Below are 27,939 nucleotides of genomic sequence, written 5' to 3'. Positions count from 1 at the left end.
ACTTCTCTGGTCTCTCCTTCTTCTCCTTATGAATGAACAAAGACATCTTGAGTCGAGGTTATATCACCGATTAGTTGCCCCATCGTACAGGAAGTAGGAATGGGCCATCCCCGAGGAGCTCGAAGCGTATGGCGATGTTGTTGTGCCACCTGAGCGGGGCGATCAGGACGTAGCGAGTCATGACAGGCGAGGGAAAGATGTTCGTCATCGGTGACCCTCCGTCCCAATTTCCACTAAATATTTTCGCCTGCAGTGAAATTTGATAAAAGAAACCAATCGGTTATACAATTTGTTTTTCTTTTTTGTTTTTGTTTTTGTTTTTTGTTTTTCTTACCGAGTCATAGCGGGAATGGCATTGAGGATGACATTTATAACGGTATTAGTGTCAATGAATGACATAGGCCTATAACAATGATGAAGATGTTGATGAACCGCTGGAAATCTGAAAAGTAGTATTAGGCTATAAAGGGCCTATACTATATTGCATATGATATCATAAGTGTGATTGATATCTTTATTCTGAGGACACATGTAGTACCTTATGTAGCCTAAAAATCCATACACTCTTATCAAAAAACAATTGGACCATACGTACCTGCAGCGGTTACGCGAGGAAAGCGATATTATTATTATTGTAGACAGGATGTAAATCTACTCAGTTTAATCATCATAAACAGGTGTTTTGCGGTAAAAATCAATAAGTCCACTTCTCGTTTTGTTGCAAAAGCCCAAATGCACCGAGCGTGACATAAGTACTAGTAGCTCATCAGAGTACATGCCGAGCTATGTATCTCAAATAAATTTGCGCAGGAATACATTTCAGGACCTTATTATGTAACGTGAACGTATATATGTTTACAGATAGGGGAAGAGAGAAAGAGGAAAATATAGCTTGGAGTTTATTTCCCCTGAGAGTGTTTTATGCAATAGTTACTGTTCTCGACAAGAACTGTTATAAAGGTGTTCCTTGGTCGGTGAAGCCATCAATACAAACTCACTTTAGTCGTGTCTCCGCACACGGGCTCCGCGACAGAGCTCCATTTGCCGCCGCCCTCTACGCTGAAGAGAACCATAAAAGCCGTCACCCAATCCCGTGATGCACCGCGCCCTTGCGTCACCACACCTGTTACGCGATAAAGCGCGCGTAGATCAACCTGGATCCACTGCGCGTCGTCGCTAATGCGGGGCATCCACGCGTTGGGGTGGTTTAGCCGCGCTTCCTTCGCACAGGTGTCGTGAGTGGCACAGGACGAAGCCGCAATGAACTCATCTTGTATTCGATGACTTTCCATCCCAAGTTTATTGACGTCTATTCCGATTTCTACAGAAAATAATGACAGAAAAACAACAAGTCGCTACTTACAATTTCATTTATCCGATATCACTGATTGTTACATATTTTACAACTTATAGGTATGTGTTTGAAATATCAGCAAAAAAAAAAGCCTCCTCCATTTTAATGGATTTGCTAGGAGAATCAAAAAGTTTCTTTTGTGTGTCATTCATGTATTATTTGTCTTGATTTTTTTCATTTTCTTTTCATTTGTTAATCTTTTTTCACTTAACACTGATGTTATTTCATATTGTGTAAAAGTGTCTCAAACTTGGAACACACACACGTATATACAACAAAAGTCGGATCTAAGCAGACGAGGCATGCGAGCAACGTCAGAAAGTGTTGTCAGTTTTTTATGACTTTTAACGGGAATACACTTGTTTAATACTCTTGCTTACCCGCAGTTGGTCCATTTCCAAGAAGCTCAAATCTTAGCGCGATATTTCTCATCCAAGTTTTAGGATGTATCCGCAATGAGCTCGCTGTTAAAGCGACAGCGAACGCATTTACAATGGGAGTCGATCGGTCATAATTTCCTGTGAATATCTAAGGCAAAGTGAGTATAAAAAAACAAACAAAATACTAGTAATAGAATTACATTTTGCATAAAACTGCAACTGCTTACAGTAAAAAAAAAATGATAATAATGATAATAAATTTGAGTTAAAGGGGTCGTACACTAGTTTTGGTTGAGACCTAATTTCAGGTTTCTAACATTTTTTGGTGAGATAATGAGAAACCTCTTATGAAATATGAAAGAGCACGTAATTCTATGGGGAATTCAACGTTTATTTGATGAAAATTGGTTTTGAAATGGCTGAGATATCCAAAAAAGAGCGATTCTGATAAAGTGTGGGACCCACACTTGATTACGATTGCTTTATTTTACTTTGTTTTTTGGATGTTTCAGCCATTCGAAACCCGATTTTCATCAAATAAACTTTGAATTCCTCTTACAATGGTATGCTCTGTACTATATCATAAGTGTTTTCTTGGTATCTCGCAAAAAAGTTAAAGCCCAATTCTCATCTCCACCAATACTGTACCATCCCTTTAAATTCTCACTTGCGCATTGCAATCCAGCTCAGATTCTTTGTATTTGGTTTCATTTTCACATCTGGTTTTGTTTTATTACAAACATGGCTGCAAGCAAAAGAATATAGACTATTGAAAAGAGTACAGGCACAACACTCATTGAAAGTGAAAGTGAGGTAATGGAAATCTATAAGATGACAATGATGTTGATTGATATTTATATAGCGCCTTCCACAAGATGCAAAGCCTTTCGGGTATATACAGCTCTGATGGATTTTTACAGTATTTGCAAGTTTGTAACTTTGTAGGGTGAAAAGCAGCTTTCATCATAGACACGACATAATAATTGTTATTTTTGCTTACTTTGTATCATTCAAAGGCATGTCCGGTTTCAATCATTACTTTGTTAATTCTGTCTTTAAAAAAATGAAAATAAAGTTTGCATTTTGAGCTTTGAACTTGCAGTCTTTCATAGTCCGTATTATTGAGAATAATTGATAAAAAGTAAAGCTTCTTCGTTCTATACCAATAGGGACTTCCATAGCCATATAGCAAATTACATCATTGTGCAAAATCACACAGTCCAGACTATTGGACAACAATTCACGGAAGGGAGAAGTATATATGATCCATTTTGTTCGTTGTTATTTCAGTTGTGGCCTGCTCTTGCTTTGCTTTGGTTTTCATTGTTCTTGATTCTTGTGGAAGCAGTTCACCTTTTCATCGCCTTTGCAGTCCCCGACAAATGTCCACTCGTCGTTGTTGTTTCTGTATGACACGGTGAAGGAAGTCACCCATTGGTCAGCGTCCTCTCTCCCCTGAGTGATGATGCCTGCCACGCGGTGTTTGTGTCGAAGGTCAACGCCGATCCACTGATTATGGTCGTTGAACTCGGGAAGCCAAGCTCCCGGGTATTCCCCTTCCTGTGGATTAGCAGGGGATTTCCCAAGTTGCTGGGCAGCCTCCGAACTGCGCAGATTGAGTCGTGCACGTTCTGCACAATGTCTTTCACTTCTGCAGCTTGATGCGTGCAAATTGGTATCAGGAATGCGAAAATCCTCTACGCCCAGTGCGTTTGGTATTACTACGAATGAATACAGAAAAACACAGAATAACGTGTCATTGCAGCGAAAACCTACACAAAATTCATAATGGGTTGTAGAACTACAGCATTCGTACATTAACAATGGATGCAGGTAACTCCACAAGAGTCCTCTTATAGTAGGCTTACAGGCGGCATCACTGGATGCGAGGGCAAAGGGCATGTAAAGTATATCGCGAGGGAATTGTGACGGTTAAGCCTAGCTCACACCTTTGCGTTTCGAGCTTGCGTTCAGCTGCGTATTGCCCGAACGCAGTCTAACGCAGCCCAACGCAGCACTACGCAATGAAACGAGCTAATACGAGGTTAATACGCAGACTAACGCAGAGGCTTTGCGTTCTAGCTCGCTAGTTTGAAATTTTTTTCAAACATCCGCAACTGAACGCAAGATCAAAATTCATACGAGCTAAGACGAGGGACAACCAGCTAGTGCGAGCAAGGACGAGCAAGGGCGAGCGACAACGAGCTGCTTAACGCAGGCCAACGCAGCTTTACTTTGAACTGCGTTTCACTGCGTATGGTTACGATACCTGCTCGCTTCACCTCGACTTACCTCGCTTTCGTTCGCGTTACCTCGCTTTACCTCGCATCACCTCACGCTACTCCTAGTACTCTGCTCGCATTATGCCCCAGTCACACAGTGCTTTACGATGGATTACGTTCGCCGCGGATAGATACGAATGAGTGGACGCAGGGGGACGCAGCGTGGACGCAGGCATCCGCAGGGACGTATGTAGACGTAACTGCCCGTAACTCATCCGTAAAGAAACGCAAAATGACGTCGCCGAACCTGCGAAATTTTGAAATGTTCAAAATTTCGCAGAGGGACGCCACGGACGCAAACTTACGCAAGTAACCGTAACCAAACGTAACTATCCGTAACTGAACGTAACTACCCGTGACTTGGACGCAGACCATCCGCAAAAAAATTACCTCCCGTCCGTTTGCGTTCGCTTACGTCCACCGTAAGTATCCGAAATTAACCGCAAGTTAGCGTATCACAACAGTTTCGTCCGCTTACGGATATTTACGGACAGCTCCGGATGTTGCGGACAATTACGTCCTTCGACGTTTTCCGTTTTCCACTCGCATGGGAACACCGAGACTCGTGGGAAGACACACAACTCCTGTTGCCAAGCTGCAGCGCCTTTACCTGAAGGAATGCTACAACACAGTCGGAGCGGTGGAGAGGCAGAACTGCATGGTCAAATTATGAAATTTCTCCCACAATGTATGGTCATTTTAAGTGGCACCCAAATACCATGTATACTCATGACATCGGTTGACTCTTGGTGCTGAACTTTTTTTCTTGTACTCTTCGAATGTATGTTTTTCGAAAAAAGCAATATTTTGGGTAGGGGGTGGGGTGACAGCATTTTATTTACTTTTCTGGCCGGGGAAGGTGTGGGACAGGAGCAACTATATAAAATGAGAACGAATTTAGTATTTCTCTATAGTCTTACCCATGCACTTTACGCTCCATCGAATATGTATTACATTTTTTTGATGATGATAATAATGATAATAATGATAACAATAATGATGATAATAATGATAATAATAAAGGACATTCATATTGCGCAGCTACTATAATAATATACTCTACTGCGCATTACAAAATGACATGCATATAAGAAATTCAAACAGAAATTACATTACTTCAAGAGATGACTTGATATTGTACTTGGGTGTGGGAGGGGTGTTTGAAGGTTTTGATGTCTTTTTTCTGTAAATTTAATAAGCATTGCTTTATCATAAATATCTCCTTAACATAACCCAGTAAGTCATGAATATCGCTGAACAACGACAGCGTAACCACAGTTTGTCTATTCCATGACTGCAAGTAATATTTTCTTACTCTAATGTTTAACTTTTCGATCTATATTGTATTTTATTTGTGGTGTGGTGATGTTATATGTGACCCTGCACCACAAAACACACAAACAGTCGCTACACATGACATTTTAGTTGGGAGCATGTTCTGAAAGAGCAGACTTTAAGCTTTAAAATGATGCATTACTCAAATCAAGTGGACTCTCGTAACCTATCTAAATATTGGAAAGAATGCGCACACTCAGAAAAAGTGTAAACTGAGAAAAGAAGCTCTGAAGTACAGTGTCTATTCAAGCGCTTAATCTTTATCAAGCCGTGCTGGTTGTGCGATGAATGGGACAAAAAACAGGATGGAAACCACCGAAGTAACAACAATAAGGGGATTATCAGATTAAACTGAAATTGATAATAATAATAATAATAATAATAATAATGATAATGATAATGATGATGATAATAATAATAATAATAATAATAATAATAATAATGATAATAATAATAATAATGATACTGATAATATTAATAACAATAATAATAACAATAATGATAATAATAATAATAATAATAACAATAATAATAATAATAATGATAAGGCCTTATTTACCCAGGGTAGCCAAGTCAAGATCGGCTCGGTTGACCCATTTCACCTATTTTCAGTCCTCACACAAAATCAGTGTGTGCGAGTTTTTGTTCGTTTTGTGATGCACGGTCACATACATTTTTTTACGTTTATGACGTTTATTCATATTTGAGTTGCACAAACAAAATTCAAACTTCAAGTTCAAAATTTCATATATCTTTTATTATTGTAAAGTAAATTAAAGGATTACGATTTTTTCACAACTTGTACATAATTCAATTTCAGTTTTCCCTAGTGTACAATGTAAGACAGTCCAAAATGAAATATCCTTGCTGTCATAATACACTGACTTACCAGGGATCGTAAGAGAAAACCAAATTGTCCATAATTATTCATAACAATCTGTAACTATCCGTAACTATCCGAAAAAATGCGCAACTCTCCGCAAGTGTTCAGAACTATTATGTGCCAATTCGTAAGAATATCCGCAAGTGGACGCAAGTATTCGCATCTGGTCGTATCTGTCCGTATCGCCCGCATTTCTTGCCCGCATGTTTTGTACACATTTCTGGTGACGGCAAAGGATCCGCGGGGGTCCGCGGAAAAAATGACTTTTTTGGACGTAACGCCGGACGCAGAGCATTATGTGACTGGGGCTTTAGCAAGGACCGTTGCGGATGTAACTCGCTTCATTGCGAATCTAGCTCGACCGTCGCTCGCTCCCCCTCGTTCATCCTCGCCTTACCTCGTTCCTCCTCGATCCTGTTCGATGCTGCTCGCTTTAGCTCGCTATGACTGCGTATATATCTGTTCATACAAAATCTAGTTAGATTTAATTAGAATTCACTTAGTTGACTAAGAAACACAATATGCTTATCAAATCATGAAGCTTTTGGAATGATTGTGTGCTTTCAGCAACATCAGATTCAAACATATCAGTTTTTAAAAACACCTCAAACTGAGTTTCCCGCTGTTATTGTAGGTTTTGTGGAAAATCTTTTTTTTTCTCAGAATTGTATTACCACACAATGTATATTGCTGAAAAGTAATTTTTTAACACAGTAATATGCTCTGTTTAGTCCTCAACAACTGCAGGTAATGAGCAAGGTTGTCATTCCTGTTACAGTGACCGTAGGCAAGCCATTTTGAAATGACCTGTATAGTGAAAATAATGTCCTGACCCAAAGCGACATTAAGGGTGACCCTATAAGGAAAAGTTGACTTCAGACCATGAAAACAACATTCAGAATCGATTTCATTGACCCAGAAAACCTATAATACAGATTTTGAAAATTATTGTGAAATGTTTACTTCTTTAAACAATGGAAGTGACTTTTGAATTTCAGATGGCGGCCATATTGGATTTGGCCAATATGGCCTCAGGGTGCCCCTCTTGGCGCCCATCAAATATTGAAATACACTAGTATGCTTTTGGCAACTCGTGTACCAAATTTAGTGCTTTTTGAAGAATTTGAACCAAAAAGTCCTTGTGCCCTCCCCCCTCCACCCCCCCCCCCCCCCCCGTATCTGTAAAATGTCAAAATTTTTATACCAGTGAAGCTCTCTACGAGTTTATACGCAGCAGGGCGAATTGATACGCAGCGGATCGAGCCGGAACGAGTAACAGTCGAGTGGATGAGCAGTGAAACGAGGAGAAGCGAGTTCATGCGAGCTGCTACGAGCTAGTGCGAGATGCCAGCGAGCAACGAACGAGTGGCGAACGAGGTACACGCGCAACGGGGCGAGCAATCTTCGTTCTGAATCGTACTGTTACGAGCAAAAGCGAGCTGGAGCGAGGTGAAAAGCAAACTAAGGCAACCGTAGGCAACCATTTTGTACAAAATATACGAGCTATAACGCAACAATGTGACTGCTACAAAATATTTTGCCGCGGAGTGCTGCGTTAGGCTGCTTTAAGGCTGCGTTCGACTGACGCAGCTATACGCAGCTAAAACCGCAAAGGTGTGAGCTGGGCTTTACGGAGAATTCTGTTTCCGCGATCATTCGACATCATCGTTTCTTCCTTCACAAAGTGTGTGAAAGGCCAGCATTTAGCACTAAAAGAACGTGACAAATACAGCTAATGCTTGGAAACGACTAGAATTTCACATTATGTGTTTCGACATTTGAAGCATCCCCCCCCCAAAAAAGTTGGCAAAACAAGGGTACGACAACCCCCTCCGGATCCCCCCCCCCCCCCCCCCCTGGATCCCCTACTTACCTGGTATCGGTCCAGCTCCGAACAGCTCGAATCTGAGCGAGATGTGCCTGTGCCACGTGAGGGGCTCAACGCGAACGAACCGAGACACAAAGGAAGGATGGAACTGATTGATAGCCAGACTTTCACGGTCCTCATTACCGCGATACACCTGTGTATGCGAGTACAAAAGAGTCGAGTCCAACTGTCATCATCTGTAACTAGATTCATCAAAATCATCGTAAATATTATAGAAGGTCATGGTAAAATAAAAACTTGATGAGAAGTACAATTTACAATGAACTGTCCAATTACCTTATAAGATTTATTAGGGAGATAAATAGGAACAAGTCTTACTGAGTGATGCATCGGCAGGAGTACGGAAGTATAAAGGGCATGTTCCATCATCAATGTTGTTAAACAATTAAGGCCACAACTTGGTCCTTGGCCTGTTGTCACTCGGATAATCTAATAAGATCGCATCTTTTATCTGGTTTCTGTGGCACAGGACATGTACACCCGATCCCGAGTTTCCAGTAGGGAGAGTGACAATAATTATTGACTGCAATCAAAATCGCATGGATGACAGTTTTATAGATGGCACTCTTACGGTTTAAGGCGATATCACGGCACTCACTCTTCGCTCCATGCTCCTCACCAGGTAAAAATTTTCATCAGAAAACGGAATTTAGTTATCTTGTAACGTAGGGAATGATGAGAACTTTTGTTTGTTTGTTTGTTTGTTTGTTTGGGGGAGGCATTACTTGTGAGTATAATCTCTCAACAAACAAACGTGACAGCATCTATGGTATTCATTGTATCGGAGGTCCAAAGGACAACCTTTTGGCAGAACCACAGAGAGCTTTATACAGATAGCGATGTCGGGCTTTCATTGTTACTCTGTCTGCCATTATTGCTGGTAAACTCGCTACACAAAGTGCCTTCAACTATATCGTATAGCAGCAACTGTTCAGAGAGCGTTGAAATTGTTGCCATAGAACTCTCCGGGGGCCACTTGCCTGTGGTAAACCATCGTCATCTCGATTCCGTGTCCACGAGTAGCCATCGATGCTATAGGAAATTGAAAAGGACGTAACCCAGCTCTCGGCACTATCTCTGCCTTGCGTCATTATAGCTTCCAGGCGAAAAGACTGCCGAAGATCGATCTTAAGAGAGAGAATGTTCAGGAAATAACATGGGTGCGGTCAGAGCAGACGTCTGCACTTTCATCATACCAAGTTTAAATCAAAGAGGTGCAGGGGTGCTTGGTTTACATTCATCTTCTTTTCAGTGGCATCGATTGATGCATTTATATCCACGGAAATGTCATTACACAAACCGTTGAAAAGTGAGGGTCATATCGAGGTCATTGCATCGAAAAGCATCAATCTAAACTTTTTGCATTGGTCCATAAACTTGGCAAAGTTTGGACTGGGTCAGATTTTCAAATTCTTATAAGAGTTAAGAGAAAATGAGAAGAGATTAAAAACTTCTTCTTTCTTTTCCAGCAAACGTAAAGGATTTCTATTTGCTGCCTTAAACCATGATAATGATAAAATGGTTTGTGCCTACATCTTCCACTTTATTGTATACAACATCTTAAAGGGACTGTACAGTACTGGTTGAGGTGGGGATTCATGTTTTGAACATTCCTAAGTGAGATAATGAGAAACCTCTTATGAAATATGAAAGAGCATGTGATTTCAAGGTTTATTTGATAAAATTGGTTTTCAAATGGCTGAGATATCCAAAAAAAAAGTGATAATGATAAAAGGCGACAGGCCACGCCTTTTATTAGGATATCTTTCAGTGTTTCACCTTGTTTTGGGATATCTTAGCCATTTCAAAACCGATTTTCATCAAATAAACGTTTGATACCCCTTAGAATTGCATGCTCTTTGACATCTCATAGAGTGGTTTCTGAATATCTCGCAAAACGAGCTAAATCCTCACCTCGACCAGAACTGTACACACCCTTTAATCCGTTGTCTCAAGCAAATGAAAATCACCATGGATTGAAATAAAACAAAAAATCAGTTATCTTACAGTTTCCCGGGCGGGTAAGGGTTTGTTATAGTTCCTCTGTATACCTGAATCCACTGCTGGTTATCCATGGTCCTCGGTGACCATGCGTGGTTGATCATGAAGAGCCGTCCCGCGTTCGCACACTGAAATGAGTTCCAGCACGACGAGGCAGTCAGCTGGGCATCGGCAACACTCCGATCGGACAGCCCCAGAGGCCGCGTCGAAAGCACGCCTTAAACGGAGACAGTTGAAAGGGGGTAATGAAATCAAATGGAATTTACAGCCGAAATTGGCTTCAGTGTATCCGTAGCAGTAGTAGCAGCAGCAGTGATAGGAGAAGTACATTTTGAAGTAAGTAGTAGTAGTAGTAGTAGTAGTAGTAGTAGTAGGAGGAGGAGGAGGAGGAGGAGGAGGAATATAGGTTTTCCCATCCATTTTCGCACTTTTGTCATTCAATTTCAAAGATTCATTATTCAATTTCGTCCCGAGAAGCAGGTGGAACGCAAATCCTAACTTCACTTTCGTCAATTGTCATTGTAATTCGTTTTTCGTCAAACATTTTCGAAGACATAGCATTCAAAATCGTCAGTTGTCATTCAAATTCGTCCCTCCCGCTGACGGATCGCAGAATGTGAAGATCAAATTCGTGTTTGTTCACACAATTTCATGAATTTTTCATTCAAGTTAGTCAGATGTTGTCGATTTTTTTATTTTGATGGTGAACCAACTTTAAGCCGACATATTTTTAGTCTCTCTCGTAAACTGTATCGTTACACATTATTCCCTAACCATTTGCTTTAACAATACACAAAAAACAAGACAACCAACGAAAATGATTGAAGGATAAACGACAGTTAAAAGTCATAACCCAGGACAGTATGTCAGTGTCACATTTTGAACTTTAACTGGTAATGTTCAGGTTAAAAGTTTAAATTTTATACCCTGGAAAGCAGCAAACATAATTATGTTATCCATTCTTTGACATTAAACAGGCGACAATTCTACACTTAAATTCTATCTTTAATCATGTTTGCCTAGAAATTGTTTGTCAGTGTTTTCGTTTACGAGACGGTATACGTACACAAGGTACATGTATGTTTGTTTCAGTGTGTACTCGGATTGCTTGTGTGTGTCTGTATCTGTGGTTCTGTGTGTGTGTGTGTGGGGGGGGGACTTAGGTGTATGTTAACTCCTGAATGTAAAATGTGAACGGTTACAGGAAAAAAAAAATACATGAATGACTGGAAAATCCCACCGGGTAGAGATATGAGACGAATATGAATGAAAAATTAACGAAAATGATTGACAAAAGACGAAATCGATCCTGCTGTTTTGAATGCTGCGAGAGAGACTGACGAATTTGAACTGTAAATGACGAAAATGTATGCCAAATGACTAAATTGATAGTAGTAGTACAATGTAGTAGTAATAGTAGTAGTATTTGTAGTAGTGGTAGAAGTAGTGGTAGCAGGGTCGGCCGCGGGGCGACCCACTTTTTTTGCACCACACAAAGGAACACATTAGATGTCACCATTTTGCCCCCCCCCCACACTTTCTTTTTTGTACCCCGGAAGTGCGGAAGTGGCACTAGAAAGAAATAGTGTAGATAGAAACCTTGACGTGTGAGCGCGGTAAGGCTTTGTCTTTGCGCTGAAGACCTTTCTTTTTTTTTTCTTTTTGCTTGTCAGCTGAAGACCCGAAACCCGGAAGTGGAATGAGAAAGGTGAGCTGAAGAGCTTTTTATTTATTTGTTTATTTGTTTATTTTTTGCTTGTCAGCTGAAGAACCCCGGAAATTGCACCAGAACTTGCGCTGAAGGCCTTTTTTTTTTTTTTTTTTTTTTGCTTGTTAGCTCATGAAACCCGGAAGTGGCCCCCACTTTTGAAAACGTGTCGCCGGCGGTGAGTAGTAGCAGTAGAAGTAGTAGTAGTAGTAGAAGTAGTAGTAGTAGCAGTAGTAGTAGTAGTAGTAGCAGTAGCAGTAGTAGTAGTAGTAGTAGTAGTAGCAGTAGCAGTAGTAGTAGTAGTAGTAGCAGTAGTTGTAGTAGTAGTAGTAGTAGTAGTAGTAGTAGCAGTAGTTGTAGTAGTAGTAGTAGTAGTAGTAGTAGTAGTAGAAGTAGTAGTAGTAGCAGTAGTAGGTAGTAGTAGGGGTAGTAGTAGGAGGAGCAGCAGCAGAGTGGTAGTAGTAATACTAGTAGTGGTAGCAGCAGCGGCTTAGTCGTATAGTAGTAGTAGTAGGAGGAGGAGAATTAAGGAGGGGGAGAAGGAACAGGAGTTTTTATCCAAATCAAATGATAAGTGTATCGGAGCTATCATAAGTGTGGCAAAGATAATAGAGATTATCATAATTCAATTACTGTTACTACTATTAATAAAACAGCAATAATCCGAAACCACACACACACACACACACACAAACAAAATCTATTATAGCACCTGTATGAAAAACAAGGAGGAATGGTGTTGAAAGACAACATCCTTCAAGAATTGGAGCAAAAATTAGAGCTCATACATTTGTCACTTTGTTTGATTGAAAGATATGGAGAATGGATTAGGTATGAATATATTTTTGGAGTCTTGACTGAAGTGAGTCAAGAATAACTTACGATAAGTGACAAAAAGATGTAGCATATCGAGTTTGAATGCTTAACACATAGACATTTAAAATTTTGTCCATGATTTTCCACCAACTACCAGTAACTTAACAGGGAGTCAGACTGAAGAATAAAAACATTAAAAAAAAATCACCGTTTCCAAAACTGACACCAAGCAACTCCAACCGCAAAGCGATTCGACCAACCCAAGACTTCGGTAAGACACGGACATATCGAGCTGTGATTGGTGGACGAAATGTGTTGGTCACACGTGTGTTCCTGTCGTCATTTCCAATGAATTCCTGCGAAGGTCACGTGGGATATAAAGGAAACTCAAAATCTTTTGTTGTTGTTGTTTTTTTTTTCAACTCTTCCTTTCTCTCTCTCTTTCCTCCTCCTTTCTCTCTCATTGTATTTTCTGTATCTATCTCTCCATCCATCCATCTATCTATCTATCTATCTCTCCATCCATCTATCTATCTATCCATCTATCTGTCTATCTATCTATCTCTCCATCTATCTCTCCATCTATCTATCTATCTATCTCTCCATCCATCTATCTATCTATCTATCCATCTATCTATCTATCTATCTATCTATCTATCTATCTATTCATCTATCTGCCAGTCTGTTGTTTTCTTGCTTTCTGTTGTGTCTATTTCTTGTCTTATTTTTCAGTGTCTTTGCTCCAACGCATACAGAATAACGTACATGTATTTTTATGTGTCATTGCTAACTCATAAATCATTCTGTCAGACGTCGAGCGATCGTAACTAAAATTCTTTGAATGAGAATTTTACGTTTAGTTATAAATGTCATCCTTGCAACATTTTCTGAACTACGGCAACCCTGTATGGTAGTCATTTATCGCATCTCGAACAATAATTCAGTTATCAACCTTCACGATTAATGCAGACTTTGCCCTTACTGACACAGCACGTAGGATATAAAATATACGCAGAATAAACATATAGTTCTTTGAAGGTAGAAACGAAATAAGAATTTAACTAGAAATGTCGCTATGGCGACTGGTATGCCTCCACCATAATGCATGATTCTCAGGAGGTCTATAGTACATGCGGACAATGTGTGATTACATTTTCACAAAATTGGCAAAATATTAAAATGGCATGTTTGTCACAAATGTGTTGAATGTTCACCTTAGCTTGACCTGTATGGTTTAATTGGATGAATAGGAGAGCATGTATTTGGGGATTTAAGGACTTTAACTTTGACCTTTTCATAAGTTTATGCATTGAGTAATTTTCAATGTATAGAGAAAAAGTGCAATTTCTGTATTGAATAGTAAATTGCTACCATTTTCATCTGGCCTTTGACCCTAAAATTCATAAGAGGATCACTGTCATTCATAACATGCATAAATATGTACTAGGTTTTAAGATAACTTGAGCCACTCTCGAGGGATGGAAGAAGTAAGTTCAGCACTTTCACTTGATCTTTGACCTTTTGACCTTTGACCTTTGAACTTCCCAGAGAATGTCTATTGGGTTATACATGCATACACCAAGTTTTAAAAAAAGATAATCCTGGTGGCATTGCATAAATATGAGGGGAATAGTAAAATTTTGAAGTGTTGTGCTTGACCTTTGACTCCTGACCTTTGACCCCATGAACCCCAAAGTCCCTAGATAATCACTGCCAGTCAGTACATGCATATATACTATGTTCCATGAAGATACCTTGAATAATTTCCAAGATACGGAGAAAACAGTGAAAATTGAAAATTTTTACTTGACCTTTTGACCTTTGACCTTTGACTTCATGACCCAAACTTTCACCAGAGAATTTCAATTGGGTAATACATGTATACAGCAAGTTTCAAGAAAATATCTTCGGTCATTGCATAGATATGGGGGAAATAGTGAAATTTTAAGCATTTGACCTTGACTTTTTGACCGTTGACCTTGAGCATGTGCACCCAAAAGTTGATAGGTACAACTTCACCCCCTAATATACATACATGCCAAGTTTCATTAGGATACCTCAAAAGGTTTTTTAGTTACGCTGTCCACAAAATTCATTACGGACGGACGGAAGGACGCCTTATTTGCCGAGTGTCTATAGCTCGTGGACCGTATAGCTCATGGGCCTGGTACTCTACTTTATGTCGAGCTCGTGATCTGTATGACTCGTGAGCTGTATGGCTCGTGGACTGTATGACTCGTGAGCTGTATGGCTCGTGGACTGTGTGACTCGTGGGCTGTATGACTCGTTGGCAGTATGGCTTGTGTTCTGTATGACTCGTGGGCTGTATGATTCGTGAGTGGCTGTTGACGTGCACCGCCCCCCCCCCCCCCCCCCCCGCCCGTGTGTCTACCTACTTCTGGATCACTGCAGCACTGGTTTCTCACGGTCTCGAAGTCGACTCCGTTGATGCCGTGGGTTACGATGAAGGACGCCACCCAGTGGTCGGCTTCCTGCATACCTTGGGTTACGACACCAGTGATGAAAGAAGGTCGAGCTAGGCTAACCTATATACAAGGGAGGAGGCATTTTAAGCTTCAAATCTTGGCACGTAACTGTAAAGAAACATGTGATTCAAGCCTTGTTGCTTTAGTCTGTGACTCATACGAAAGTCGGAAACAATTTTGTCGTCTTTGTTATCTTAATACTGACCAGTTTTAAAGGCATAATTTAGCATTTGCAGATGAAACAAAAACCCTAAAATCTGGGTTAGGGATAGAAACAACCACTGTAAAATTTTGAATCTGTATAATGGATGTTGAGTGTTGTTAAAGACACAAAATATGAACAATAGTTATAATAAGAATGCTTCCAGACTAAACCGTCTACAGTTATGGTTTATTGGGGAAAATGCTGATATCTCCTTATATTTTAGGCTTGATTGCGAAAATTTTATATGGTAGGGTGTTTTGTGATACAACAGACCTACACATAATGCATCAAATGTAATGTCTTGAACATTTTTAAAATCACTGCTCCCAAAGGTAAACTGTACCTTTAAGTGTTGTATTCATATCTGTGTGGTGATAACGAAACAGGCGCCAAAAATGCTGACCAAGTTGACATTCCCTGGCGAAAAATGTGTTTGCCTTAGAGATATCATAAATCTGAATATAGAAATTTTCTCTTCTCTTTCTCTTTCCCTCTCTATCTATCTATCTATCTATCTATCTATCTATCTATCTTATCTATCTATCTATCTCTATCTTTTTCTCTCCCTCTTCAGCTCGCTAATCTAATCCTCCAATGAACTCACGCGGGAGCGAACCTCGTATATAAATGAGAGCGAGTGAGTCACCTGAACCCACTGGTTAGTGGTATCTTCAGCCGGCATCCAAGCCCCTCCCAAGCCGTTCCAAGCAACTTGGTTCAGCCTAGCCCTGTCTGCGCAGTGCCGGTTGTCAAGGCAACTCGATGCCGATAAGCTCTCTACTCCAACCAGACGGTTCTCGACTCCCATTTGCATGGATTCGAACATGAACTCTGTCGTAATCGAGACAACCAATCAAAAGAATAGCCAAAATGATAATGATGATAATGATGCGACTAGTGTTAGGACATGACAAGGGAAACTTGTATCACACAACATCTTGGGGTGCTGTGGCATAGTGGATAAGACTCTAAACTCCCAATCGGAGGACCGGAGTTCGATTCCCGCCCAGTGCTTACGTCCTTGGACAAGATGTTTTTACCCACCATGTCCCTCTTGACCCAGATGTACAAATGGGTACCTGGCAACGCTAGGATAATAACAATGGCAGCCTCCCTCTGGTAGAGCAGTGGCAACACTGAAGATGCTACTTTGGATAAATGAAACATTATCATTTTTCGTTTTTCATTTTTTCTTTCTTCTCATTGTATATATTTTGATTTGTTATTTAATTGAAGAAACTGTATTACTTTAATTTATACTGGACCCTCCTGTAAAACAGCAGGACCATAATGGTCCTCTTCGCTGAGTGAGGCTATCCAGCCGTATTATTTATGAGTTCTTGTATCACATGATTTGTAATGTTGATTTTTATATTTACGGAAATAGATTACCATACCACCATACCATCATTATTATCATTATCATCATCATCATCATTATCACTATAGTTGGAGGAGACGGTAGTTTTGCGAGTGATGAGAAAGTGATAGTAATACATGTATCACGTTTCCGTCCATGAAAATGAGGGAAAAGTATTGTTGATCCCTTTTCTATAAGTGCAAAATAAATAGTCTCCATCCTTATTTGTCTCGATACAGAAATTACAGCCTTACAAAATCTTATTACACCGTAAAAGTCATAGTTATGATTTTAGCGTTTGAGCACAAGTTAGTGTGTATTTGAAGAATTGGTTATCATGAATACCAATCATTTCTTGAAAATATATCACAATATTATCTGTGTTTTCTGTGTTAAAACATGACGTACACCTAACCAAAGAGTAGTAATAGCCCATTTTCAAGTTTATGTGACAAAAGTATCTCATTTTTATTTGTTCCTCCTGGAGCAGAAATAACGAAATCGCAGAATCATTATTCGAATTCAATTGATCACATTATTACCTTTCTGATTCTACATCATGTATTACATGGGAGGAGTTGTTGGGAGGACATGAAACAGAAAGAGGTGGCGTGAGATAGGGGCTCATATCATGGGTGTATATGCAAGGGGGGGGGGGGTCGGGAGGGTCGTACGACCCCCCAAATTTTCAAAAGGTCCACTTTTTGTAAAAGACATTTTTGTTTTTCGAGAGCTTATTACCCTATATACAACAGGAAAAAAAAGTGACCAAGTGGTGTTCCAGCAAATTGGCAAAAACCTCGTAAATTTCGTAACTTAGTTTTAATATGCAATAAAAGTTTACCTTATTTCTAAACCGCACTGCCATGCCGAAAAAGTCACTTTTGTATGCACCAAATGGCCCCATTTTAAGATATAAGATTCAAAAACTCCCTACCGTGGGAGGGGGGACACCCCCTCCCCCTCGCAAAGGTAAAGGTCCAAAAATTTTGATTACGACCCCCCCCCCCCCGAAAAAATCCTGGATACACCCCTGCTTAGTTAGTCATAACTCCTTACACATGAATAATCTACAAGCATCGACACCACAATGTGTAATACTTTTGCTGATCTGAATAAAATATAAACACAATATTATGTCCCATCGCTTGCTGTTTGCTGTTGTTCTTGCTGGTATTACCTGCCACGGGGCCCGTTCCAAGGACTTCAAATCTCATGGCTATGTGTCTGTGCCAGCTCTTAGGTTCCAGCCGAATAGAACTCGCTCTCAGGGGATGCTCCAGGTAATTCACAATCGGCGTGTTTCGGTCCTTGTTACCGACAAAGACCTGCATTACGGCGTCAGAGGTGAATTCAAAGATTTTCAGAATCCAAACTTTCATCAAATCTGCATCATCCCCACAGTTCAAACTTTACTCTCTTTTTTTTTCAAGAACAAAATTGGATTACGCAACTGTCGGGTAAGTTACATGCTTGTATTTTTGAAACATATCCAAAAATGTGTTAAGGCAGTTGAGTACATTCGTAATTACTGTTTACCGCAATTCAGTGCAGCTCGGAAGCGCAAACTCTATATCCATGAACATTTTTATTCCCGATATTGTGTGTGGATGTGAAATTTTGTGTGATTTGTTTGCCTGTGTATGTTTTAAAGATCTATGATGAAGTATGATGAAGAGGTAGAAATCCTTTTTACATAGGGATACTCATCACATTGTTTCTTTTAAAGAGGGAATCATTAGTAGACAAAATCTCTCCTTAACTGTGCGATCGTTAGATAAAAGTTAGCCTTGACAAATCAAATCAATGTTGTTATTAATTTGTTTTTATTTTATTTATCATGAGCACAAAATCATCACAACGTGCAGGCGGTGCGGGATGACACAAGCATTAGTCCTTGATGTCTGTTTAATTTATTTCATCTGAAAAGTTAAACGTCTTTCCAGTGTCCTTGCAGTTCAACCAATTTTTGACATCATAAAATTTCATAAAACATTTTCTCCCAATATTGAATTGATAGATTATCAAACAGGCGGTCACATTAAAAAAAATAATAACGGTATGGTCCTTCTTGCTCGAGAGCTTTTCGTTCACCGATGGCTGTAAGTCGGCCGTTGAAGACCATGAGGACACTCTAACTATGGACCTATACCAACAACAATCCCCCTATCGAGAGCAGAGGTATAAATCATGCTGAAGTTGTGAAACCTCTATAATTCTTTATGAATTGCTTACAGAGAAAACCCAAGTGGAACCACTCAACACTTTGGAAGATAATGACTCTGCGACAAATATCCCAACATGACATTGATAATCTATGTACGGTCACCTGAATATAGAATAGCTGATATTACACAAAGGACTTATCACATAATCATATCTATTCGTATATAGAGTCTAGAGTAGGTAGATTTTTTTTTGCGACTAAACCAATGACTTAGTTGCAGGGTCGACTTACGGGAGGTTGACTGTATATCAATAATTCATCGAGCGGTTTATATGTCATTAAGCACCTCACATGTATGACCTTTGTTGTGTTTGATTTGATTTGATTTGATTTATTCTCTTTATGCCATTCTTCTTAAAAATACATCAATTTGCTGCAATTTCATTAACGTTGTACAAAATAACGGTAATATGAATATTTTCAGCAATTATCATCATTTTCGTCAATTATGCAATACATTTTTTACAATTTATGATAACATGAGTTACGTCTTAATTTGCATACAGAACGATTGCCAAGAATAAGCTCAAAGCTTGACTGTTTGGCAGCCGATATATGAAGAACATTATACAATGAAGAAAAACAAGGGGGTCAAACATGATGCTCGTGGATTAAGGGTTAAGGATTGTTATCTTGTTTTGTATTGGATAGTATACATCTTCGCGCCTCGCGTGTCATTATCCTTTGGAAGAACACGGCTGTTACTACAGATGGCGACGCCACCCTTGGATTCAGGCAACTGGCTGAAATATAACAAATGGCATCTGAATTGGACGCCTCGTCCGATTGGGGAGGAAGTGCCGAGATTCTCATTAGACATGTTAGATGAGCAACAAGTTTTCCAAACGGAAGGCGCACTTTCGATGCTTTGCTCTTGGAACTTCTAATTGGGGAAAATCCCTTTTCTTCCGATGAGTGTGCATCGGCACCTCTCCTCATTGTTTGTCAGTACATGTGATTGTTTGGACGTCGCTCAATTAAAATAGGCGGAAGACTTGTTCTCGAACGCATAAACATTGCGGATTAATTGCAGCGGAAGTGACGCCCATCTCACCTTGGGCTCACCTGTGCAGGAATCCAAGACGCTGTCCCACTGGTTGTTGCTTACACTGTGCGATAGTGTGAAGCTCGTCACCCATTGGTCCAAATTCGACTGGCCCTGTGTCATGACACCGCTGATCGAATACACTGCACCAAGGTCCGCTGTGTCCGATAAAGGAAAGAAGGAAACAGCGTCGCAGCATCAGCGTACATTGAATGATTATGTAAGATTATATGTTTATGATTATTTCCGACATTTCGATAGCACATGCCAACTCTACCAACCCCATGAACAATAAGATATGTATTTTTTTATTATACTTATGAATGTTCAACTTGTGTGTATATATGATTCATTTTGATCAAAAACAATGGCTAAAGAATACGAAATACATTTGGTGATCACATGTTTAATCTTTTTAATGTAGGCCTATATAGTAATTTGTGGGACTCACAATTTACTAGAGTCGCTTTTTTTTTTGGGGGGGGGGGTCCTTCCTTCCATCTCCATTCCAAAATTATTTATCACTCATAATATTATGCTTCACTTTTCTAATTCTCCATATGTGCTGGGACTGTGTATTTAGAGGTAGACGTAACGGATTGTGTAGATAAAGAATAAACCCTTCCCTTTGCTAAAGATCAAATTGACAACTCAAATCTACAAAATGATCTGGGCGAGAATTAAAGGTCTGCATGTGCGTTTTAACAAGATAAGTCTCCATCACAAGAAGCCGAAATACGATTTATCGTGAGACCGGTTGCACTAGCTTATAGTGTTGAAGACTTTTGTTTGAGGTTTGTAAGCCGACATAATGAGCAAAGTGCTAGACAGTCATTTCTTTCAAAATGATGAGTATAGACGCTGTGATACTTCAGTATACGATCACTACTAGGGTTTAGCTTTCATCAGCGGAGACACGCCCTTCCAGTTATTCATCCGTCGTGTTTCCCCATTAACATTTAGACTATGTTGGAAACCAAATACTCTTACACACGCACGCACACACACACACACACACACACACACACACACACAAACCACACACACACACACACACACACACACACACACACACACACACAACATCCCCACTTCCCTTACACAGGGTGATATTCTTTATTCCGAAAGCTCTTTAATCCGAAAATTGAATAAGGTTAGTTATTTCGGAGGTTCGTTATTCCGACACGCACAAATTCCCTATATAGATATCGTTTATCCAAAAATTAATAAGGGTTCGTTATTCCGAAGGTTCGTTAATCTGGAAATAAAATAAAGTTTGGTATGCCGAAGGTTTGTTAGTCCAAAGATGAAGGTTCGTAATCCGGAAATAAAAAGAAGCTGCATGCGTACTAACGAACCTTCGAATTTCGTTCCCGGATTAACAAACCTTCGGAATATCAAACTTTGTGTGTGTGTGTGTGTGTGTGTGTGTGTGTGTGTGTGTGTGTTTTGTTTTCATTTACAGACCAACGAACATTCGGAATAATGAACCTCATTGCATTTACGGATTAGCGAACTGTAACTCTTAAAGTTATACGGGCGCACAAACACAAACCTCTGATCCACTGACTGTAGTCATTTTTGGCTGCTAACCAGCTGGATTCGGGGACGTTGAGCCGGGCGTGGCTGGCGCAGAAATAGCGAGAATAACACGACGACGACGTAACGGAGGTATCGGGAATCTGTCCGTCCATCATGCCGAGAGGCCGAGCGGGATCGAGACGATCTATTCGGCAAAGAACAGAACAAAGGGTGTCGGGAAGAAGAATATAGTTATTTACAGCGCTTGCAGTGGATCTGATAATGGGCGGATAAAACAGCGCCTAAAATGATGTTGTGCCCCCCCCCCCCCCCCCAAGTTTTCGTACATTACATACTCACTTTGATTTTATCAGGGTTTCATTATCACGATGTTTCACTGATATTGTGTATCCCGTTTATTTCACAATGTTTTGTTTACATTATTCTTTGTTACAAAAAAACCCCGAAGTGTATATTATTTTGTTTTGTCGAACGATAAAAATAAAATCAAATTGAATTATATTACGTAATGAAGTAACGACTTAATCAATATTGTTTGAGGTCTTTTTTTCTTTTTTCTTTTTTGTTGCTTTACTACGTCTTTCTTTCCTGGTTATATTCGTGTCATACAGTATGTATTAATATTATGTGTATGTATGTATGTATATATATATATATATATAGTGAAAACTTTGAGCAAAGAAAATGGGTTTTCATCATTTTCTTTGCTCAAAGTTTTCACTATTTATCATTTTTGTTTCTCCTCAGTTTTCCGTCTCTTTGTTTCATATATATAAATATATATATATATATATATATATATATATATATATATATATATATACATGTACATTCAAACATACATACATACATAACATTTGATATTTGGCAGTGTTTGCGGAAACTGATGCTCTGTTTTACCATTTGGCCCACTCCCTTTTTTTTTCATTATGTTTTCAAAACCTTCTTCAGAGAGCTCTCGTGCGAGGGAAGAAAAGATTACGCTTTTTGACGTCATCACGAATGCTATGAAAAAAAACACCCCATACAAACAAACAAACAAACACAAAAACAAAAACAGACACTGCTTATCGTCCTATAAAAGGCACTCGGAGTGATAAAGTTCTCATACGCAAGATTGCTATATAGTCAAAGTGTCTCCATGTCAGAGTATGTTCTGCGCTTATAATAGTGATTAGCATACACACACGCACATATCATAGATACACACATATACATACACATACATACATAATTGTGTATTCGAGTGGATGACAATTTTAGGCTTCAGAGATGGAGATATGATATCAATATATATATATATATATATATATATATAATTATATGTTTAATGAAAGCAAACAAATGGAAAACTGACCACAAACAAATTATTTTTTTAATTAGTAACAACTTTGAGCAAAGAAAATAGGATTCCATTGGGAAGAGAGAGAGAGAGAGAGCCATCTCTGATACCTTAAATCTTTATCCACTTAAATTAGCATTTCTCATACCTGCGATGGGCCCTTTAGCATAAAACTCAAACCGCAAGGCGACGTGTCCATGCCAGGTTCGAGGTTCGAGTCTCACGAAGCGTGCAACAAACGGCGGGTCGAATTCATTGGCCACCGGTATTTCGTTGTCGAAATTCCCTGTAAATGTCTGGATGACATGCAGAACGTGAGTGCAAGTCTAACTGCTGATCAATATGAATTGGCAGACTAAATTCTGTTGATATTGCCACCTTCCAATCGCACGGATATTATATTGGTGATGTACATATACATAATACTGTACGCGCATCTCATCTTTGGTTGATTGATTGATTTGATTTGTAATTTATTTCCACTTTGAGTTCACAAGCAATGTATGAAACTAACATAACTGAGTTACAATGATATTTACAATTATTACTATACAATAATATTTTGTCTGCACTTGAAAAGCCAAAGACCAAATATGAATGTGGATTGAGTGAAAGCAGCAATGTAAGTAGAACACATCAGTGGAAGTTTGGGGAAAATCGGACAATCCATTAAGATGCGAATTTTTGAAGTTTCGCTGCCGTTATCGCTGGATGTTAAGACTACTACACTTCATGACGTCATTATGGACAACAATATAAGGACAATGTAAAGAATCTTTTTTTCACTTTTCTAACATAATGCTACAGAGTACTTGACTTACCTCTTTCAGAAAGTACGGGGAATAATATTGCCTTTAACATATGTCAGTAAAATAATAAAAAAGTCGATGGAATGTGTATACTTTTCATGAAAAATGAGATTTTTGGATTTCTCCTTTTAATTTTCTTTTTATATTGTTGTCATGACGTCATGAACTGTAGTAGTCTTCTTATTCAGTAATCAGTGGCAATGACGGCGCCGAAATTCTGAGAATTCATAACTTTTGAATCGACTTTCCGATTTCCCCCAAACTTTCTCTGATGTGTTCTGCTAGTATTGCTGGGCTTTCACTCAATCTACACCTATATTATTTTTGTCAGTAGTTTCCTTTAAATTGATTTCTGTCTACATAGCTCTTTTGTACTCGAGATTGGTGAGAATTTGGAAAGAACTAAACCTCATAGATATCTTGATAGGTATGGTGTTATCAGCGATTTGCAGTTGATCACGAAATCGTTTATGAAATGAAATATAAGTATTCCACTGTTGGTAATATTATACACAATATATAACGCAGGTGTATAAATGGTAACCACACTCTTAATAATAATGTCTTATTTATCCAGGGTAGCCTCTTCATTGTTGTGCTCTACCAGAGGGCCCTGCCATTATTATTACTCCAGCGTTGCCAGGTACCCATTTATACACCTGGGTCGAGAGGGACATTGTGGGTAAAAACATCTTGTCCAAGGACGTAAGCACTGGGCGGGAATCGAACTCAGGTCCTCCGATCGGGAGTCGGGAGTCTTATCCACTATGCCACAGCGCCCCACTCTTATACAATGCTATGAAACAAATGCAAACACGTTTATTTAGTTCGAGTATACGAATTATCCTCTTACCCTGCCTTGCTGCGAACTGAAGACTGGGAGCCAAGTAAGACCGTCGTTGCCATGGGAAACCGTGTATGATGTCACCCAGTTTGGAAAAATGTCTTCTCCCTGGGTGATGACAGCAACCACGTGGTGCTTGGCCGAGAAATCCACCTTGGACAATGGACAGCACGTGATAACCATGCATATGCTTAGGTGCAGGAGTGCACAAAGTTAATGACACAGCCATCATTAAGCCATACACAATAATGAGGAATATTCAACTATTTTGGGTAAATATTATGTAATCCTCTATTGATTTGTTGAAAGATGTTATTATATGTATTTTCAACGGTTTCAGAATGTTGGCCTGTTTGCCACTCCATGGTAAACTTGTATACTCGAAAGTATCTGGAAATGGTGGAAAATGACGTCACTGTTCAATGAAGACATTCTAAAAGTGCACTACTATTTGTGAAAAGATGTCACAAAGCCATTGTGACATTACGAAGCAATTCTGACTGTCTGACATGGCGCGCCCTGCTTCGTATACCACCACTTTCTACGTACCACACGATTTCTCGCCTCATATCTTCCCCTTGCTCTGTCTGAAATTCATTTTTATCCAAAATATAAAACAATTCACCTCCACCACCACCACCATCATTATCATGATCATCACTTCCTTTGGCGTTTCGCAACAAATACCATGCTGCAGTGTTGCGTAAAATATAATGTATGTATACCTGAACCCATGGGAGTAGGTCGGTGTGACCCGCCAACCATGCCCCATGGTACCTGCCCAAGGTACGGGTATTGAGATGTGATTGAGAGACGCAGGAGAAGGCATCGAGACAGGAGGAGGCGCTTCTTGAAGACTCGCGCACGAATCCATCGACGAGATCGTCTTCGAGTTCGATCGACTCGACGCGATTCAGCGGCCACTCGTACGACCTGTGTCCTGGGATGGAATTATTGATAGATCACCATGCTTTTCAGATCCACTCATAATTGAGATTTACTGACATTAATTCATCGCAGCGAACTGTGTTTTGTTAATTTCAACCTGAAGAAAGGGAATAAATAATAAGTTAATTCGTTCTGACTTTTTAGACATTGACCTGCAAATCAGTTAAAGGAAAATGAGGCTCGAATATCATTATGTGAATAGAGTGAATGCGGCAGTATGTAGATCTCTTCAGTGAAAGTTTAGGAAGTGTAATGGGACAATAAATTCGTTAAAAATGTATGAATTTTTGAAGTTTTGATGCTGCTATCGCTGGATGAGAAGATCACAAAACTTTGTGACATCCTTCAAAACGACACAAAGAAAATATACAGAAAATTTAACTGTTTTCACTTTTCTAGCAATCACTTGACTTACTCGTACCTCTTTCATACAGAAAGCAAAGGATATCATGATATTATCCTTAAAGGACAAGTTCACCTTGATAGACATTTGGGTTGAGTGAATGCAGCAATATTAGTAGAACAGATCAGTGAAAGTTTGGGGAAAATCCAGCAATCTGTTCAAAAGTTATGAATTTTAAAAGTGTCTGCGCAATCACTGCTGGATGAGAAGACTACTACAGCGTTTGATGTCAGATGCGTATAACGATATAAGGAAAATAAAAAGAGAATTCCACAAAACTTTACTTTTTGAAGAAAGTGCACATTTCTTCAACTTGTTACTGACGTATATTAAGGGTAATATTATTACCCCTGCCTTTTAAAAGAGAGAAATCGAGTGACCTTTTGTTACGCGAGAAAAGTGAAAATAATTATGTTGAATTTTCTTTATACTTTCTTTATATCGTTGTACACATGCGACATCACAAGCTATGGTAGTCTTCTCATCCAGCCGTGACTGAGCAGAAACTTTAAAAAATCGTAACATTTGAACGGATTGTCCGATTTTCCTCAAACTCTCACTGATGTGTTCTACTGATATTGCTGCATTCACTCAACCCTCATGTCTATAGAGGTGAACTTGTCCTTTAACATAATGTCAGCAGCAAGTCTAGAGAATCTTTACTTTCCATAGAAAATTAAATTTTGTGGAATTCTCTTTACATATAATTATCTTTATCTCGTTTTCCATACGTGACGTCACTAACTGAGATAGTATTCTCACCCAGCGTCGGCTACTCCGAAACTTCAAACATTTATAACTTTTCGATGAATTGTCTGATTTTCCTTGAAACTTTCACTCACGTGTTCTACTAGAATTGATGCATTCACTTAATCCACATGTTCATTTGGGTTTCATTCCACTTTGAAATCATGCCCGTTGCACACGTTTTCATGGTAAAAACTAGGAATTAATTACAGTCATTCGACAGAAAGAGAGGGGGAAAGGGATGATTATAATGCATGCTCGTAACTTGCTTGATATATACGACTAACCCCTGCAGGCATCTGTTATACTGTACATACTACCTTAACTCAATGACATACAGCACGTATAACTAACTGAATTCAAATTGACTGATGTGCAAATTATTCAAATTAGGCCCTACTGACACTTCGGAATGAGTGAAAGGATTTTTTTTTTTTTTTTTTTGAGTACAGCTCAGCTGGTGTTTCTGACGATATTAAGCACTTTGCGTCACACACACTTGCACCAATACAAACTCAATATCACGAGCAGTGTTCCAGCATTGCCGTTTTAATCCTCACTCTTCATGTTTCACCTATATCTATTTGTGAATTCCTGAGCATCCAGTCTCCTCACATCCTGTCGAGCGGACATATACGTCTGGAAAGATCTTACACACACACATACACACACACACACACACACACACACACACACACACACACACACACACACACACACTAATTTGCAGCTCATTCCTGTCATTTCAATCACCAAAATCAAATATTAAAGTACCATCCTTAAAGAATAGAACGTTCGTCTTATTTGAAATATAAGGGTGATACGTCTCAGTGCAATTTTCTCCTTCGTTACTTCCTGAATAAGAATGACAAACACTATAGAAGGTGAACTGTCCGATATTCTCCCATTCATTTCTTCCATCTTCAAGCACAGATGACCTTAAACAAGTACGTGACGAAAGACAAAAAAAAAAACTTCCCAAAAACAAACAAACAAACAAACAAAAACATGACTCATTCTGCTATCATGCAGTATTCGGTGAGAGTAGACATGCTCGATCTAATACAGAGAATTCCGCCACATACAGTATGATTATATCATTCTTTTCTCTTCATTTCACATAGAGAAAGAAAATAATCCCTTTAAAGAGTCCATTCATATGATAATGGAAGGCATGATAATCAAAAGATACACATTCCTTGCCAGCCTTGAATTTGTTGATACACAGAAACGCAGTTGACAGAGTGTTTGAAACTATACGATTCTAGGTGAATGAACTTTTTAAGCAAAGTATAAGGTTGAAAGGTCGACTCACCGGTGCTAGCAGCAGTCAT

The 27,939-nt window shown here is 39.3% G+C and overlaps 1 protein-coding gene across 1 annotated transcript; it reads right to left on the bottom strand.

Moving 5' to 3' along the window:
* Positions 1 to 70: 70 nt before the first annotated feature.
* Positions 71 to 27,939, bottom strand: LOC139715678 (uncharacterized). The gene is made up of 16 exons (XM_071627227.1): positions 27,921 to 27,939; positions 25,233 to 25,447; positions 24,517 to 24,660; positions 23,003 to 23,150; positions 21,526 to 21,696; positions 19,980 to 20,128; positions 17,879 to 18,026; positions 15,985 to 16,169; positions 15,040 to 15,193; positions 10,174 to 10,340; positions 9,103 to 9,249; positions 8,108 to 8,255; positions 3,088 to 3,455; positions 1,735 to 1,882; positions 999 to 1,321; positions 71 to 247 (listed from the first exon to the last, which is right to left on the bottom strand). The coding sequence occupies exons 1-16, from the start codon at positions 27,937 to 27,939 to the stop codon at positions 71 to 73; spliced, it is 2,811 nt and encodes a 936-aa protein (XP_071483328.1).

Source organism: Diadema antillarum, unplaced genomic scaffold (genome assembly GCF_040938485.1).
Source record: "Diadema antillarum isolate AM-2024a unplaced genomic scaffold, OU_Dant_1.0 scf00000053, whole genome shotgun sequence".
NCBI classification, from domain to species: Eukaryota; Metazoa; Echinodermata; class Echinoidea; order Diadematoida; family Diadematidae; genus Diadema; species Diadema antillarum.
The sequence above is the reverse complement of the archived record's forward strand: the minus strand, read 5'-3'. Positions and strand labels throughout refer to the sequence as shown.

Excerpts from the sequence above, each read along its gene's own strand:
- LOC139715678 (XM_071627227.1), bottom strand. Across the intron at positions 20,129-21,525 it reads CTACAGTCAGTGGATCAGAG|CGGACCTTGGTGCAGTGTAT; the intron begins GTTTGTGTTTGT and ends TATCGGACACAG. Across the intron at positions 1,322-1,734 it reads TGGAAATGGACCAACTGCGG|AAATCGGAATAGACGTCAAT; the intron begins GTAAGCAAGAGT and ends TATTTTCTGTAG.